The 19,197-nt window shown below is 46.1% G+C and overlaps 1 protein-coding gene across 3 annotated transcripts in view; it reads left to right on the top strand.

Annotated features, from left to right (window-relative positions):
* The window catches only part of DOCK8 (dedicator of cytokinesis 8), a 214,857-nt gene that overhangs the window by 121,093 nt on the left and 74,567 nt on the right, over positions 1-19,197 (top strand). For all 3 annotated transcript variants that reach the window (XM_049896144.1, XM_049896142.1, XM_049896143.1), the window contains 8 exons: positions 3,532-3,649; positions 6,255-6,325; positions 8,710-8,848; positions 9,438-9,539; positions 12,383-12,478; positions 14,039-14,273; positions 15,935-16,099; positions 17,125-17,294. In XM_049896144.1, coding sequence (XP_049752101.1) covers positions 3,532-3,649; positions 6,255-6,325; positions 8,710-8,848; positions 9,438-9,539; positions 12,383-12,478; positions 14,039-14,273; positions 15,935-16,099; positions 17,125-17,294 — 1,096 coding nt within the window. The remainder of the gene's footprint in view (positions 1-3,531; positions 3,650-6,254; positions 6,326-8,709; positions 8,849-9,437; positions 9,540-12,382; positions 12,479-14,038; positions 14,274-15,934; positions 16,100-17,124; positions 17,295-19,197) is intronic.

The raw sequence follows: 19,197 nt of genomic DNA, 5'->3' as shown, positions 1-19,197 counted from the left end.
GTTCTAGGTCCAGATAAATGGCCAGTGTGGGAAAGTGATAAGCGATAACGTCAGAAAAATTGCCAAGGACTAGGCCATGTAGGACTCATGATAAGAAGTTGAGAACCTCTTGTAAGAAAGTGAGATGTTTTCAGCTTTGAAAGCTCCTAGGACCCAGGTGTGGGTAGATTGTAAAGAGGCCAGTGTAGAAGTCAAGAGGCCAATTAGGAAAGTGTGGCCGGGGTCCAGAAGAGAAGTGACTGAGCAGGTGGGCAGTGTAGGTTGAGGTGTGTATCTTGACTTATTTGCTGTATGTACCTCATAATCATAATCATAGTAATTGTTCATTGCTGTTGAGTTGGCTCCGACTCATGGCGACCCCGTGTACGATAAAAGGAAATGTCGCCTAGACGCCATCTTCACGATCTCTGTTGTTGTGGCCGCTGTGCGTTTTCAGTCGTTCCAACCTAGGAGTCTCATCTTCCAGCACTCTGTCGGACAGTCTTCTATTGTGACCCATAGAATTTTTATTGGCTAATTTTCAGAAATAGATTACCACCAGACCTTTCTTCCTAGTCTGTCTTAGTCTAGAAGCTCTGTTGAATCTGTCCACCATGGGTGACCCTGCTGGCATTTGAAATACTGGTGGCATAGCTTCCAGCATCACAGCAACACTCAAGCCACCACAGTACGAGTGGTGAATCACTTGTTTGAAGGTCGTTGAGCCTCGAGAGAGAGTGGGGTAAAGTAAGACATAGCAATGTTATTTGACTAGCTGTCATGGCCTCTGACCTTGTACATGTAAAGTAGCGGCTCCTGTGTTCTTGATAGTTCCAAGTACATATTGTTTTCTCTCCCTGGGTACCTGACAGCATTCGTTATCGTACAAGATATTTTGCTAGGGAAACCTTATGCTTTCATTTTTCCTTAATTGGTGTAGGATGTTCTTTTGAAGTCAGAAAGGTTTACTGCAAAGTTTCCCTAAGTGATTTCCCAGAATATTAAACTTGTGAAATACACGATGAAAAAATAAATACAATGAAACCTGAGGTCAGAACGTGGGGAAACGAGCAGCATCTAAGAGAGTCGCAGTGCACGTTCACCTGTTTATCTTGGTTCACCCATCTTTCCCAGCAGTGCCTGACTCCACCAGCCCTTCCCCACACACTCAGGAATGTTTTACAAAACACTGGGGTTCTCCGGAATGCACTGGGAAATGCTGGTTTGTGGTGAGGCCTTAGCTTGATCCCTGTTGGAAGGCTAAATTAAATAAGTATCTTTGCTTTTAACAATGATAAATATTGCCCGTGAAATACACTAACTAACCATTGAGTCAATTCCAACTTATGACCACCCCACGTGTGTCAGAGTAGAACTGTGCCCCATAGGGTTTTCAGTGGCTGATTTTTTCCAAAGTAGATGGCCAGGCCTTTCTTCCAAAGTGCCTCTGGGTGGGCTACAGAATAAAAAAGTAAAACTCACTCTGAAAGTGAAGCTAGACTGTGGAATAGGATACAGTGAGGCCTGGTTCCCAGCACTAGCCGTTCTAGTCTAGTGCCTTCTTAGCTCTGAGGATAGCTTCCTATCCTAACGGGTCAGACATCATCTCATATTCTCCCATCAGAGCAGAAGAGGCATTGTGAGGGTGAGCCACTGGCCCTGGTGGTTCACAAGGACAGTTTCAACCAGCCCTCCCTTTTGCTTCGTGACCTGGGCGCCCTCCATTTGTATATTTGCCATTCAGTAATTTACACGAGCAGTCTGCACCACGTGTCTAGGAGGCAGGTCTAGGCAGCCGCCTTTGGTCTCACCCAGGGTGGTAGTTACTTACAGGTATGTCACTGCTGATATCGTAGTAGCAAGGATGGCGGGGTAAACCTATGGATTGTGCAAACACTGGCCTGGAAATCCATTCCCTACCCCTAACACACACACACACACACACACACACACACGCGCTCACGAGATGGCAGACTGAAAGGTAGAAACACCCTAAATATCCATCGACAGATGAATGGATAAACAAAATGTGACGTAGACGTACAATGGAATATTAGTCAGCCAAGAAATGAAACGAAGCCCTGATACATGCTACACATGGATGAACCTAGAAAACAATGCTGAGTGAAGTAAGTCAGACACAAAAGGACAAATGTTTTGTGGGATACATTTCACCATACATACACATACACACCCACACAAAGGATAACCTGGTATAAAAAGGCATTGTTACCTTTTCCATGGGAGCCTTAGCTGAGGCAGTGCAGCCTAGTGCTGAAGAGGGTGGCTGTGGAGCCAGGCCATCTGCTTCGATTCCAGCCACTGCCATTTCCTGACCATATGATCCGGGGCACGTTATTTTATATCTCTATCTCATTTTTTCCTCCTTTGCGAAAAGGGAGTGAAGATGATCATAGTGCCTACCCAGCAGGATAATTCTAAGAATTAAAGGAATTAGTACATCGAAAAGTCTTCGGAACATTGTTTGACTCAGGAGAAGTGTCATGTTAGTGGCGTTACTGTTTTCTTTAAGTCAGGAATACAGCTTATCAAAATATACGTATTTATTCCTTAAGTCAACAAATATTTATTTAGCACCTGTTCTGTCCCAGTCACTGTTCTAGCTACAGGAGGTATGTTAGTGAATAAAACACACACAAATCCCTGCTCTCATGGAGCTTCCATTCTAATGGACCCACTGCCGTCCAGTCGATTCTGACTCATAGCAACCCTGTGGGACAGAGTAGGACTGCTCCATAGGGCATCCAAGGCTGTCACCTCTACGGAAGCAGACGGCCACATCTTTTTCCCACCGCGCACCTGGTGGTTTCAAGTCACCAACCTTTCAGTTAGCGTCTGAGCACTTAACCACTGCACCACCAGGGCGTCCTTCTAATGGAAGGTATTAGTAATCACGCAAATGGAGAGAAAAACCATGCACAGTTATGCTTAGCCCAGTACCTGCCCTATAGTTGTGACCTAATGGACGCGTCACTTGAATCGTCGCTGTCGTTTGCTTGTTTTTATTACTGACATACAGTTCAGTGAGACTTGGTGGTTTCAGCTCTCATCTGAGATAGGAGAGAGAAGCGAAAGCAGCAGAGAAAGCTATGCCAGTGTGGACAACCGAAACAACTCCATGAAGATTAAGGAAGAAAACGAGAAAGAGAAGGGATGCAATTAGGCCATCCCTTGTGGCTGTGGATTTCGTTGAAAATGAGCTGAACCTTTTCTGCTTTCTTCTCCGTATGTCAGGGGTACCATCACCTCTAGGCAGAGTCCCACATTCCTAAACACGAGGACTTTCTGAGCTGCACCAGATACAGGTACACCTTTAAATGTACCAAAACAGGGGAGCATGGTGCTGCTGCCTGTTATCACATGACTACAAGCTGAATCACACACGTGCTTCTCCTAAAATAATCCTCTCCTGAAAGGAAAGACCCCTTCAAAATAATCACCCCAGGAGCGTAGACCTCGGCATTCCACGAAGAACTTGGTTAAAATAGACTCTAGGCCTTGCTCACTGGTTCTTTATCTTTTCTTTTCCAGAAACCTTCTCTACGTTTACCCACAGAGGCTGAACTTTGCTAGCAAGCTGGCGTCTGCCCGGAACATTACAATAAAGATCCAGTTTATGTGCGGAGAGGATGCTAGCAACGCTCTGCCGGTAACGAGGGAAATGAGCCTTGGCTTCAGACCAGGGTGGGCTCAACTCCCCTGTGAATTCCCACGGGCGATAGCGAGCGCTCGTCCCTGTCCTTTATACCAGCTGCTGTTGAGTCAGCCCCGGCTCCTGGTGACCCCAGGCGTGCCAGAGTAGAACTGTGCTCCATAGGGTTTTCAGTGGAAAGTCTTTTTCCGGACACAGATTGCCAGGACTTTCTTCCAAGGCACCTCACTGTAGACTTGAACCTCCAACCTTTCGGTAAACAGCCGAGCATATTTGCACCACCCAGGGCCTCACATCAGTATACAGAGTGTGTCTATTACGGGTCTACAGTCCTCGGCAAGTACAAGGCGATTCCGACCCATAGCGGCCCTGCAGGACAGAGTAGACCTGCCCCATAGGGTGTCCAGGGATATAAATCCTTAAGGAAGCAGGCTGCCCCATCTTTCTCCCGCAGAGTGGCTTGGTGGGTTCGAACTGCTGACCTTTTGGTTAGCAGCCAGGCGCTTAACCACTGCACCATCGGGGCTTCTTAAATAATAAATACATAGTACAATGCAGTTGTTCTCTGAGGAACCAAAAATGCCAGAACTTTTACTTCTTAACCATTTTCCACTAAATGAAATGGGTAGTAAGCTGTTACTATGTCCCATAAGTCGTGGAAGGAGCCCTGGTGGCACAGCGGTTAAGCGCTCAACTGCAACCAAGAGGTCAGCAGTTGGAACTCACCAGCTGCTCGGGAGAAAGATGTGGCAATCTGCTTCCATAAAGATTACAGCCTATGGGGCAGCTCCACTGTGCCCTACAGGGTCATTAGGAGTCAGAATAGACTCAGCGGCACTTGGTTTGGTTTGGTTTTGGCATAAGCCATGGAATTCAGTTCACATTTCTTTCTACTGAGGTGATTTTTTCCAGTGCTTTCATTCTTCAAATGTTTACTTTTTTCTTCTCTTATTTTACCATCTTTCTGATGTCCCACCATAGGAGTCTGGGTGGTGCAAGGAGTTTGCGATCAGCTGCTAACCCCAAGGTTGGTGGTTCACATCCACCCAGCAGCTCTGCAGAAGAAAGGTCTGGCATCTGCTTCTGTCAAGATGATAGCCAAGATAACCCTGTGGAGCACAGCTCTATTCTGTCACACAGGGGGTGGCCGTGAGTCGGGGGCCAACCCGACAGCAGTTGACACCAACAATGTCCCACCTACCTTCTCAATGCAAGGAGTGCTCTTGCAATGGGCAGAAATGCGTGGCTCAAAGGGGACTCTCTGGCTGTCCCTGCCCTGGCCTCTGGAACACCATCCTCAGGCCTTCCAGGTGTGGTTGTGCACGTAGGCACCCAGCCAAGAGGGCAGGCGGGGGCTCCATTCCAGCCTGTCCTCCAGTCACCCAGCATGGGGATGGCTACATTGAAAGGAGGACCAACACCACACCTGTTGCCACCAAGTCAGTTCCACTCACGGTGGCCTGCATGTTAGAGTACAGCTGAGCTCCATAGGGTTTTCTTGGCTGTAACCTTGATGGGAGCAAATCATCAGGCCCTTCTTTCATGGCACCATTGAATGGGTTTGAACCACCAACCTTTCAGTTAACGTTGCTGTTGTTAGGTGCCATCGAGTCAGTTCCAACTCATAGCAACCCCGTGTGCAACAGAACAAAACACTGCCTGGTCCTGCACCATCCTCACAATCATTGCTATGTTTGAGCTCGTTGTTGCAGCCACTGTTCGATTAATAAAAACCCAAAACCAAACCCACTGCCGTCGAGTCAATTCCGGCTCATAGCAACCCTATTGAACAAGGTAGAACTACCCCATAGGGTCTCCCAAGGAGCGTGTGGTGGATTCGAACTGCTGACCTTTTGGTTGGTAGACGAGCTCTTAACCACTGCGTCACCAGGGCTCCGAATCAAACCTACTGCCATCGAGCTGATTCCGGCTCATAGCGACCTTATAGGACAGAGTAGGCCTGCCCTGTAGGGTTTCCAAGGAGCGCATGGTGGATTTGAACCGCTGACCTTTTGTCTAGCAATCGAATGCTTTTAACCACTGTGCCACCAGGGCCCCCCGTTCACTACAAACCTGAGAACAAACTGTTAGCACCTCCCAGGAGGCCTCATTTGGAGGAAAGGGTTCTTTAGTTCTTTGCCCAAAGGTGAGCCTTCTTGTCAAATCAGGTGCCTTTAGAGCTGCGTCAGCCTCAAGGAGCTTTTTCTAAAGTGCACAGATACGTGTTCACCAGTCTTCTCCCCAAGCAACCAGGCCATGTCTTTGGAGGGAGAAGAGCCTGGACTTGGGATCTATCACTGAGAGCAAAAGTATGTGGGTTTGCCCTGTAGAGTACACCTGTAGGTGGTGAGACCACGTAGAGAGGACCCTGGTGTTTCAGCCTCACATACTTGGGGCCCTTGATCCCTAATTTAGTTCTTTGGTGCCTCAGTTTGCCCTTCATAACCATTCTTCTGCATTGGTGTGGTTGGGCCAGCTGTACAACCCAGCAGCCTTGTTTTACAAGATACAGCTCCATGAGACCAGAACATCCTGTTGGGCTGATAACCATGGATTTGATAGACCCAAATGTTAATTTGGCCCTTTCTATTTTGTTGGACAGGTCATCTTTGGAAAGTCCAGTGGGCCTGAATTTCTACAGGAAGCGTACACAGCTGTCACTTACCATAATAAGTAAGTACATTTCAGAGTTGTAAATGTCTGCCAGGGTTGGCTCATTATCTCCTGCCTTTTCTGAGTTCTCTGGGTCATTCCTCGCAATGGATGTTATAATTTAGGGGCAATCCATGGTAGTTCCATGATCCTGTGTTGGAGATGTGCAGTCTAACTAAGACTGAAAGAAGAACAAATCTTCAAGAACCTAATATAGTTTTGACTTTTCTAGAACCTTCTAGTATGGTGGAGGGAAGTTTTATGGTGTTCGATAAGCAGATAACTTTCATCGCTTCCTTTGAGGTACTGGAGGGAGCCAGAAACAGAACCCAGTTCTCCTCACGCCGTCCCTTCATCTTGTAGATACCACCTCACACCTGCCTCATTACCTCCTTGAAGAAAATTTAACTTGACCAAGTAGAAATGGAGCATTCATTGCTGTCAGTAAACTGAGTCACAGAATAAAGTCTACAGTGTTATTCACATTTCACAGATGAGGAGGGAAATCTTTACAGGATTAGACAAGTTTGGGTTTCATCCTGGCCTGATAACCTTGGCCCATTTGAATACTTTTCTGAACCCCCAGGGCTAGGACGAGGGTTAAATGAGGTCTTAGACATGAAGCACTGAATATCTGGTACTTAGTAATTCAATAAATTCAAGTTCCTTTTCCTCCTCACTCCACTCATTTGTTTCTTCTTTGAGGCCCCAAAGCACAAATATTGTATAATCCCACTTATATGAAATATCTAGAATAGGCAAATTCTTTTTTTTTTCTTTAATTTTACTGTGCTTTAGGTGAAAGCTTACGGTCCAAATTAGTTTCCCATTCAAAAATTTATATACATATTGCTTTGTGACATAGGTTGCAGTCCTCACAATGTGACAACACTTTCCACGCCAGGTTCCCTTTGTCCATTCATCCAGTCTTCCTGTTCCTTCCTGCCTTCTCATTTTTCTTTTGGGCAGGAGTTGCCCATTTGGTCTTGTATGTTTGATTGAACTAAGAAGCAGGTTCCTCATGTGTATTATCGTTTGTTTTATAGGCCTGTCTGATCTTTGTCTGAAAAGTGGGCTTCGGGAATGGCTTCATTTCTGAGTTAGCCAAGTGTCCAACGGCCATAGTCTCGGGGGTTCCTCCAGCCTCTGTCAGACCAGTGAGTCTGACTGTTTTTTGTGAATTTGAATTTTGTTCTGCATTTTTCTCCCACTCTGTCCAGGACTCCGTTGTGATCCCTGTCAGAGCAGTTGGTGGTAGTAGCTGGGCACCATCTGGTTCTTCTGGGCCCAGGCTGGTGGAGGCTCTGGTTCATGTAGTCCTTTAGGCTAATATTGTCTTGTGTCTTCGGCTTTCTTCATTCTGCTTTGCTTGGGGTGGGATGGGACCAATACATATATCTTAGATGGCCGCTCACAAGCTTTTAAGATCCCAGACACTACTCACCAAAGGAGAATGTAGAACATTTTCTTTATGACCTGTGTTCTGCCAGTTGACCTAGATGTCCCCTGAGACTGTGGTCCCCAGCCCCCAGCCCCAGCCACGCTGCCCTCAGGGTGTTTGGATATGACTAGGAAACTTCTATGTAGAATAGGCAAATTCTGAGGGACCAAAGTTTGTTAGTGGTAACCAGGGGTGGGCGAGAGGGGGCAATGGGGAGCCGCTGTGTAAGGGGTCCAGAGTGTTTGATACCAGTTGCCATTGAGTTGACTCTGACTCACAGTGACCCCATGTGTGTCAGAGTAGAACTGTGCCCCATAGCGTTTTCAATGGCTGATTCTTCATGAGTAGATTGCCAGGCCTTTCTTCCAAGGTGCCTCTGGGTAGACTCGAGCCTCCAACCTTTTGGTTATTAGCTGAGTGCATTAACTATTTGCATCACCCAGGGACCCATGAGGTTTTGTTAAGGGTGATGAAAAAAACTTGCTAACAGACAGTGGTGATGGTCACACAACACGGCGAATGTCATTAATGTCACTGACTTGTACACATAGAAATGGTGGAAATAGCAAATGTTTTGGTATATATATTTCACCACAAAATAAAAATTAAAAAAAACACAAATAAGAAAACCATCCAATGAGTGTACCACGTGCCTGTTCTCAGGGCAGAGATGGAAAAGGAGGTTACCGCAGGACTTCGAATCTCACCTTGTTTTCAAATTAAGTTGTTGGGTGTTTCCATTGTGTGGGGGATTTTTTTTCCTGTTGACACCTTTCGTTTCTGAGTAGTTTTCTGTGAGCAGCTCCAAGGACTTCCGGTATAGGAATCAGATAATGTAAAAAGAAAAGCCAACAGCAAGCCGGCAAATTCTGAGGGGCACAGAGTGTGTGGTATTATGGCTTGCGGCCTGACAAGTCCTTGTTCACACTAAAAGTTATTTGTGTCTAACGTGCTTTGGAAACAGGTCTCCTGACTTTTATGAAGAAGTGAAAATCAAGCTCCCTGCCAAGCTTACAGCAAACCACCACCTCTTGTTCACCTTCTATCACATCAGCTGCCAGCAGAAGCAGGGCGCCTCCGTGGAGAGCCTCCTGGGATACTCAGTAAGTTGTCTTCACCTGACTACCCACCCTGCGGTTAGCACACTCAGGGCCCCTGCAGAGGTAAACAGCTAACTTCTCTTCACCTGCTTCCTCCCGGTCAGACAGAGCCATATGTGCTAACCCAGACTCTCACAAAGAGCAGGAGAGCCTTGTCTTAGCCAACGACGGATTACAGGAACGGAAAGCTAGTGCCTGATAGATTGAGGAAGAGTGCTCAGGCCCAGCAAAAGAGTCGCACGTTTAATACGTGTGCTTCGTAGGTGAACTCAGCTCTTTCTTCTCCGGGGGGAAAACAGAAGTTATTTCTTTAAAAAATATAGAAAAGGAAAAACAAACATTGATGGTATTCAGATGCACACAGATGTTGACTCTCGAGAAAAGCGCTACCTCCTTGGCTTTGCAAACCCTCCACCTCAGGAGCGCTCAGGGGATTTAAAATGCAAAGAACTTGACAGAAATGACGGCCTGAAAGAGCCATGGTCAATATCTAGTCATCGTTTAGTTGCATTTGATTCTTGTGAGCGGGATAAATTGCCAGAGTCACGCGCTGTGATCAACGCCGCTTCCGTGTTTACGTCCTCTGTTGCAGTGGCTGCCAATGCTCTTAAATGAACGTCTGCAGATGGGATCCTTCTGTCTCCCCGTCGCCTTGGAGAAGCTGCCGCCCAACTACTCCATGCATTCTGCAGAGGTAACCACCTTCCCAGACCCACACGTCCTCACCTTAAACACGACCCAGGATGCGCGTCTTGTTTTCGGAGCAGTAAGCTGTCAGGACACATTTTCTGAGGACACATTGGACTGATAAAACCCAAACCCAACCAAACCTGTTGCTGTCGAGTCAGCTCCAACTCATGAAGACCCTAAGTGTTACAGAGTGTAACTGCTCCACGGGGTTCTCGGTGACTGACTTTTCGGAAGCAGATCGCCAGGCCTGGTGCCACCGGAGGGGTTCCAGCCACCAACCTTTAGATTACATTAAAAAAACAAACCTGTTGCCTTGAATCGATTCTGACTCAGAAAGACCCTATAGAACAGGGTAGAGCCGCCCCATAGGGTTTCCAAGGAACGGCTGGTGGATTCCAACTGCCGACCTTTTGGTTAACAGCCCGAGCTCTTAACCATTGCGCCGTCAGGGCTCCTTTAGGTTACTAATCAAGTGCAAACATTTGCACCGCTCAGGACACACTCATTGGTCTGATAGGACAGGAGGAGTAACTGGTTGAGAAACCTCCTTCATGTGTTGTTATTGTTAGTTGCTGTCAAGTCGGCTCTGACTTACAGAGATCCCATATGCAACAGAATGAAACACTGCCCGGTCCTGTGCCATCTTTATGTTCGTTGGTATGCTCAATTCCATTGTTGCAGCCACTGTTTATTTTAAATGCCTTCCAACCTAGGGGGCTCATCTTCCAGCACTGTATCAGATAATATTCTGTTGTGATCCGTGAGATATTCAATGGCTGGTTTTTGGAAATAGATCACATGTCCTTTCTTCCTAGTCTTAGTCTGGAAGCTCCGCTGAAACCTGTTCAGCATCATAGCAACACGCAAGCCTCCACTGACAGACAGGTTGTGGCTATGCATGAGGTGCATCCGCTGGGAATCGAACCCAGGTCTACCCCATGGAAGGCGAGTGTTCTACCACTGACCCACCACTGCCCGCATGCTAATTTCCTAGAACTCCCAATCACCTTCTTAATGTTTGGAACAGACCTATGTTTTGAAGATAGGCATACCTGGATCCAAAATCCACATTCTGCCACTCACTAGCTGTGTGACAATGAGTAAGTTGCTTGCCTTCTCTGAGTCTCAAAGATGAAACTGAACCCATATCTGCCTGTAAGGTTGCTGTGAGCATTGAGTAAGATAATGTCTGTCAAGCAACAAAGTCAATGAAGTAAATATTAGCTCTTTTTTCCTACTTGCCTTAGGCTATCTTCATAGATACACCCCCAGCCTCTTAAAATATCCTTTAGACCTACGCTGCCCAGTGTGGCTACTGAGCATTTGACCGTGGCCAGTCCAAACTGAGATGCATTGTACGTACAAAATACGCATCAAGTTTCAAAGACTTAGAAAAAAGAATGCAAAATAGCTCAATCGTGTTTTTTGATTACACGTTGAAATTATCGTCTTTGGGCTATATACGGTTAAACAAAATGTATTATTAGAATTATTTTCGTATGTTCCTTTTCATTTTTTTTTAATGTGGCTACTGGAAAATTTTAACTTTTGCATCTATGGCTGACATATTTCTAATGACAGCGCTGCATTGGATCTTAGATGGCAAACTCGGGCTTCCCTGGGAGCCAGACGGGTAATGTAAGTAAGAGCCAGTCCTGGTGGAAATTGTCCCCACTGGAGGCTGCCTGCCGGTTCGAAGGCCACAGCTGCACCTCCACTGGATTCAAGGCCACTGTTTTCATATCTTCCACCTTTTAAACAAAGTTAGAGAAGCAGTCTTTTATGTGAAATTTCCTGACTTGCAAATATTGGCAACAAATTCAAAAAAAGTTTCCAACACTCTGTGGCCCGGATCGAGCCGGTGGGCCCCAGGTTGTCACTTTCTTTGCCTTAGATGGTTCTCAGGGCCCCCACGCCATGTACACACCGACCATTGGAGATACAGCCTGGTTCCTTAAAACTGAAATGGACACAAAACCCCACATGGGTGGCAGCATCAGCCGAGGCCCTCCTTACTCCACACTGCACAGTGGCTCTGGAGGAAGACAATTCTGATGGGACTTGAAGGCAAGAAATGATCTCTGAGAGGGCAGTGGTGGGCCCATGGGAGAACACTCACCTTCCATGTGGGAGCCCTGGATTCAATTCTCATCCACCGCACCTCCTGGGCAGCTACCACCCACCTGTCAGCGGAGGCCTGTGTGTTGCTATGATGCTGAACAAGTTTAGGTGGAGCTTCCAGACTAAGATAGACTAGGAAGAAAGGCCTGGTGATCTACTTTCAAAAATCAGCCCACGAAAATCTTATGGCTCACAACAGTCCAATCCTCAACTCGTCACGGGGGTAGTGCAGGACCAGGCAGTGTTTCATTCCATTGTGGGTGGGGTCATCATGCATTGAGGGCGTTTTAACTGGCTTGCCAAAGTAAAAAGACTAGTTCAGTGCAGGATTGAACTTGAACCCAGCTCCTGACTCCAAGGTCTTTATTTTAGGGGGTGGTGTTTATGTTTGTAAGGAGCTCCTAGGTAGTGCAAACAGTTAACATGCTCAGCTGCTAACCCAAAGGTTGGAGGTTCAAGTCCACCGACAGGCACCTTGAAAGAAAGGCCTGGCAATCTGCTTCTGAAAAAAAGCAGCCATTGAAAACCCCATGGAGCACAGTTCTGTTCTGACACAAGGGTTGCCATGAGTTGGAGTCTGGCACACATGCGGTCACCAAGGCACCTGGTTGGTTTATATTTGTGTAGCCTTGACATTTGCAGTCACTGCCTTCACTCTGCTTATTAGTAATCAGAAAAGGAGACTGAATGGCTAATCTTTTGTTTGTTTGTTTTTCTCTAACACAGAAAATCCCTTTACAGAATCCTCCCGTCAAGTGGGCTGAAGGACATAAGGGAGTATTTAATATTGAAGTGCAAGCTGTTTCTTCCGTTCACACCCAGGTAAAAAACTTCAAGGTCAACTTGCAATCAGACCAGAAGGCTGGTGATGAAGGTAGGGGCGGCAGCGGGGAGACCTTCCAGGGACAAGCCAGGAAGAGGCAAAAATGAAAACCTCTGTATATGGATTTAAAATCATGAAAAGAACCTTCAGTTCTTAGTGGGCACTTACAAGACTTTTCGGGTTCTATCTGTGGTTTAAATAGAAAGACCCGACAAAAATGTCAAGCCCCAGAATGAAGGAAGCCAGTAGCTACCCTGTTGAAACATTTGTCTGCTGCTGTCTCCTTGCCGGTCGTAATTCTGCCATTTGACCAGCCTTTTTCATTTCTTATAGCTCCACGTTCCTTCCTTTTCCTGTCGCTGTCTGAGTTTTGCATCTGCTTAGACCCCTTTATTTTCTGTTTAAACCTGAAAAAAAATTATTGTGGTAAAATATATATACCAAAACATTTGCCATTTCAACATTTTTTACACATATAATTCAGTGACATTAATTACATTCACCATGTTTTGTGACCGTCACCACTATCCATTTCCAAATTTTTCCATCACCCCAAACAGAAGCTCAGTGCCCCCTAAGCAATAACTCCCCATGCCTCTTCCTCCAAGCCCCTGGTCACCACTAATAAACTTTGGTCTCTATACATATCTGCCAAATTCTAGATATTTCATGTAAGTAAAACCAAAAAAACCAAACCCATTACCACCAAGCCGATTCCGACTCATAGCAACCCTATAGGACAGAGTAGAACTGTCCCATAGATTCCAAAGAGCGCCTGGTGGATTTGAACTGTTGACCTTTTGGTTAGGAGCCACTGCTCTTAACCGCCACACCACCAGGGTTTCCTCATATAAGTAGGATCATATAATACTTGTCCTTTTGTGACTGACTTATTTTGCTCAGCAATTTGTTTTCAGGGTACATCCATGCTGCAGCATGGATCAGGACTTCATTTCTCTTTATGGCTGAGCAATATTGCATTGCATGGAGGCAGCACATTTTGCTTACCCATTCACCTGTTGACAGATACTTGGGTTTTCTCCACCTGTTGGCTATTCTGAGTAGAGTGGCAGTGAGCATTGGTGTACAAGTGTTGTTTGCATCCGTGCTTTCAGTTCTTTTGGGTATCTGCCTAGGATTGGGATTGCTGGGTCATATGGCAGTTTTTTGTTCATTTTTAAATAATATTAATTTTGTTTCTGGTGGAACTGTACAAAGCAAAACATGCACCCAGTCAACGATTTGAGCACATACCGTCCAGCAACATCCTATGGCAGTTCTTGACCCCTTTCTGGACAGTGTGTATCTGCTGTGCTGGCCTCTGCTTGCAGATCATGTCAGAGCTGAAATGTTGCTCTCTTTGGTTCATGATCATGGAGAGGTCATAGCCTGTGCACAGCAATGTTCATGAACTTGGTCTGAAGCATCTTGTCATAGAGCTCCTGGCCTGGAACACTGGTTAAAAGGCTCCGCCTAGGAAGAGCTATCTGGCTCTGCTTCTGAGTCCACTGGGGAACGTGGGTGGGATGAGACCACATGGTCTGCTTGTCCCTCCCCAGGACAACCACCTGGAGAAGTTCTTCACCCTCTGCCACTCCCTGGAGAGCCAGGTGACCTTCCCGCTGCGCGTGCTGGACCAGAAGATCAGCGAGGGCGCACTGGAGCACGAGCTGAAGCTTAGCATCATCTGCCTCAACTCCTCCCGCCTGGAGCCGCTGGTGCTCTTCCTGCACCTGGTGCTCGACAAGCTCTTCCAGCTGTCGGTGCAGCCCATGGTCATCGCAGGCCAGACAGGTGGGCGCCTGCAGCTAGGCTAGGGCCAGGGAGGCGTGCCTGCGGCCAGGCTTGGGCCAGGGAGGTGCCTGGTCCTGGGAGGAGGCCTTGCTCTGTCTGTGAAACAGGATTTCCCAGCAACCCAGGGAGCAGGGGCAATGTCATCTTCCCTTCTACTGGTGATGTGAGTTCCAGGGGAAGCCAAGCCCAGGTGCATTGTTCTGTGACTCTCTGGATTTTAAAAATAAATGAATAAACGAATGAATGAACAAACGAACAAACAAATGTTAAAGCAGGGTTCCTAAGACTATTGTGGAGGCCCTGGGTGGTAGAAACCTTTAATGCACTTGGCTTCTACCACAAAGGTTAGAGGTTTGAGTCCACCCAGATGAGCCTTGGAAGAAAGGCCTGGGGATCTACTTCCAAAAGATCAGCCATTGAGAACCCCATGGGGCACAGTTCTTCTGTGATGCTCGGGGTTACCAGGGGCTGGAGTCGATGATAGCGACTGGTGGGAAGGTGACAGTATTTTTTTTTAATAAACTTTATTGAATGACTAGAGGCAGCCTTTCAAATCCCATTCCTGGTAATTTATGGACTTGTTTATTTCCCCTCTATTTTTGTTTTCTTGACCAACAAGCAAATTAAACATTTTAAAAGACTAAGACAGACCATGATCAATGGAGAGGAATCAGCTCTCGGAGTTCAAATTCAGCATGGTCACTCTTTTTTATTTATTGAGATAATTTACATGCCATAAAATTCAGTATTTTAGTTATATAGTATTTAATGTGTGGGTTTTCATATATTCACAAGGTTGTACAACTATCACAATATAAAATGTTATATTTCTTTGTTGGCCAAGAAAACAGAAATATCTCAGAAGTAAAATAAATGCATAGATTGCTAAGAACATGATTTGAAAGACTTCCTTAGTGATTTAATCAAGGTTATTTTTTAAAATACCATAATTTTAAGAAGCCTATTTTAATGTTTCTTTAATTTTTTAACATCCAGGGAATCTCAAAAAATGGAACTAATTCCCGAACATTTTCATCTCCCCCCAAAAAGAAACCCCATACTCATTAGCAGTCACTCACCTACTTTCTGTCTTATAGTGGAATCACCAGGCCTTTCTTCTGAGGCACGTCTGGGTGGACTCGAACCACCAACCCTTTCTTTACCAACGGAGAGCATTAACTGTTTGCACTATCCAGGGTCTCCATGGAATATGGGTGTGTGGGGGGGGGAGGATCTGAGGCTGACTGCGTGACATGAGTGTGAGGGCGGGGCCCTGAGGCTGACCGCATGGGCTGAGCCACATGGGGGTTTCAGTCCCAGGGAGGAGGGTTTCCTCTTCATCTGCCAGGTGCCATTGCATCCTGGGATGCATCTTTTGTGGCTCCACAGGTGAGATGTCCTATGTTGTAGGCTGGAGTCCCTGGTGATGCAAATGGTTAACATGCTTGGCTGCTAATTGAAAGGTTGGAAAAGGTTGGAGGCTCGAGTCCACTCAGAGGCATCTCAGAAGAATGGCTTGGCAGTCTGCTTTCAAAAAACCAGCTACTGAAAACCCTGTGGAGCACAGTTGAACTCTGACACACGTGGGGTTGCTGTGAGTCAGGATCAACTCAACGGCAACTGATTTTAATGGGGCCGCCACCCTTCTCTTGGTTCCTCAGCCAACTTCTCCCAGTTTGCCTTCGAGTCCGTGGTGGCCATTGTCAACAGTCTCCACAACAGCAAGGACCTGAGCAAGGACCAGCACGGGCGGAACTGCTTGCTCGCCTCCTACGTCCACTACGTCTTCCGCCTCCCAGAGCTGCACAGGGATGTGCCCAAGTCAGGTGGGTTGCCGGAGGTGAGAGTCAGGAGGGGAGGGTGCCCCCACTCCTCACCCTGGCCATGAACTTCAAAATAGAATTTAAAAAAACCTCAAGTCAAAGTGTCCTTTTTCAGAATAACAAAAAACTGACATGAGTGCTGAAAGTAAAAGTTTCTTTCTAGATTTTTCTCTCTCACTTTCTTCCTCCCTTTTTTGCGCTTTAAGCACTTACTTTGCCCCCTTAAGAATCCCTCACTGGTCTTTACCCAGTTTTTTTTTTAACCAACCACACCTTCCACCCCACATCGAGGTATTTTTGTAAGCTCACTATGCTAATTTTTTTACAGCAACATGTAAAGGGGAGGGGAGCTTACGGGAAATACCTCGAAGGGGCTGGGGGGAGGGCACAGTTGGCAAAAAAAGGGGCATTATTTGCATAAAAATACAGTAATAGCCTCTGCCTTTGAACGAGACATGTGTTTCCAGTTCACCACAGTCCTCACCACTCCCTAATGCCTCACACCCTAAACGTAACCTCGCTGGCTCCCCTAGGCATTTGATAATAAGACCCTAATTCCAAGGCCTGTATAAATAAAAAAAAAAAATGTTTTTAAAGCTATTGCCGTCGAATCCATTCCGACTCATAGCGACCCTATAGGAAGAATAGAGCTGCCCCATAGGGTTTCCAAGGAGTGGCTGGTGGATTTGAACTGGCGACCTTTTGGTTAGCAGCCGAGCTCTTAGCCACTGTGCCACCAGGGCTCCAAGGCCTGTCTAAAAACAAAACAAACCCATTGGCTGTCGAGTAGATTCTGACTCATAGCTACCCTATAGGGCAGAGTAGAAATGTCCCATAGAGTTTCCAAGGAGCACCTGGTGGGTTTGAACTGCCAACCTTTTGGTTAGCAGACACAGCACTTAACCACTATACCACCAGGGTTTCCAAGGCCTGTCAAGTAGGTATTTATTCCACCATCTACCCAGTCCCTCTCCACGTAAGTGACCCTGGTCCCTGTCTGTTGCCATTCTTTCCCTGGTGGCATGCAGGCGGCCTCACTCCTGTCCCTGATCCTCGTTACCACACTTACGGACGCACTTCTGCCGCCGTTGTGAGTTCAAAGCTGCTACAGGCCCGGGTGATGAGTAGCAGCAACCCGGACCTCGCGGGGGCACACTCTGCAGCGGACGAGGAAGTAAAGAGCATCATGTCGGCAAAGGTAGGGAGACGTCAAACCCCAATGGCCACACAGGCTGTATTATGTTTTGTTAAAACGTGGGGAAACAACACAAAATCAACCTTCACTGAAGGACCCTAGCCAGAGGAAGGCTGTTCTGTGCTGTTTTGCCCACTGCTTTGGTAAAATGCTTCCGTACCCAGCTTCAGCAGCTCTGAAGTTCTTCTCTTTTGAGCTGAAGCTGCAGAGGCAAGACTGGCACTTGAGGGTCTTTTCAGAGTTAGTAAACTCTGGTGGGAGCCTGGTGGCACAGTGGTCCAGTGCTTGGCTGCTAACCGAAAGGTCAGTGGTTCAAACCCACCAGCCTCTCCATGGGAGAAAGCTGCTTCTGTAAAGATTAGAGCCTTGGAAACCCTATGGGGCAGTTCTTCTCTGCCTTATAGGATCACTGTGAGTCAGAATCGACTTGATGGCAACAGGTAGCTGGTTTAGCCACACTGAGTCAATAAATACCGTGAATTTTATTTTCAAGGGAAAAAAATTTTTTTTCACTTTTTTGGATGCCTAGGGAGGTTGTTTTTTGTCTTGTCATTTTTGTTTTAATACCTGCTTCGAAAACCCTGGTGGTGTAGTGGTTAAGAGTTACAGCTGCCAACTGAAAGGTCAGCTGTTCAAGTCCGCCAGACACTCCTTGGAAACCCTAGGGGGCAGTTCTACTCTGTCCTTTGGGGTTGCTATGAGTCAGAATCGGCAACGGGTTTGGGTTTTTTTGTTTTTTTTTTAGTTTTTGTACACTCATTAACATCCATAGATTGATGATCCCCTATAATAACCCCAAGGAGTAAACCCAAAATTTTGTAAACAAATTACAACTGAGATTCTGAGAGGGTTGGTGATTTGCAGTATACATTTTTTTTCCTTATGTGAATTCGTTTTTTTCTTGATAAACTTTTTATTTTAGAACCGTTCTAGATTTACGGAGTTATTGCAAAGATAGTCTAGGACTTCTTGTACACCTCACCTCCAGTTTCCTGTTGATAACATCTTACATTAGAAGGCTACGTTTGTCATTAATGAACAATATTACGGCATTGTCACTAACTGGTGTTTATACATCACGCGGATTTCCTTGGCTTCCCCATCTTGGCCTTTTTCTGCCCTGGGACCCCATCCAAGACCCCAGGTTATCTTTAATCAGTATGTCCCCTTGGTCTCTCTCCTCTTTAGTGTGGGTGACAGTTTCTCAGACCTTCCCTGTTTTTTGGGTTTTTTTGACTTTGACACTTTTGAGGAGTATCGGTCAGTATTTTGTAGAATGTCCCTCAACTGGAATTTTAAAAAAAATAATAATTTTGTGATGTAAGTCACATATCATAAAATTCACCCTTTTATTGTGTACAATTCAATGATTTTCTGCATATTCACCGAACTACTTTTTTAAATTTTCTTTCTAGTTATCTTCGGCCTCCTGGTGGTGGAAGCTTTTGGAGAAATATCATTTCCCCCTGCTTAAGATAAATCAAAACCTCTAGGCTTAGATAGTTCGTCCTTACAAACGCCACCTACGTGGGTCAGTGGGGAATGAGAAAAGGGATCCCCAGACCAGGGTTCGGGCCTTGGCTCCAACACCCCGCCTGCCCCCTGTGGGCTGTGGTTTTCCTCACCTTTGCAGAGGTTTAGAGCCCTGGTTGGACTTAGGAATTATCTATGGATCTTTTTAAATGACTATCTTTTTAAATTACACCTTTAAATGAAACTGTCACTATTCTACTGTTTGTTATTTTCAGCAGTCAGCCCAGTGGTGTGCTGACACTGCCTCGTATCCATTCAGGAGAGGCGATTGCTAAGTTTTCAGGAATTTTTTGAGGCACTTGTTGGACACAGACATGACTAAAACTATAAAACTTACAATTTAAAAAACTATATTAAAAACAAAGGTAATCCT

The sequence above is a fragment of the Elephas maximus genome, chromosome 9 (assembly GCF_024166365.1).
Source record: "Elephas maximus indicus isolate mEleMax1 chromosome 9, mEleMax1 primary haplotype, whole genome shotgun sequence".
Classification (NCBI taxonomy): Eukaryota; Metazoa; Chordata; class Mammalia; order Proboscidea; family Elephantidae; genus Elephas; species Elephas maximus.
The sequence above is the reverse complement of the archived record's forward strand: the minus strand, read 5'-3'. Positions and strand labels throughout refer to the sequence as shown.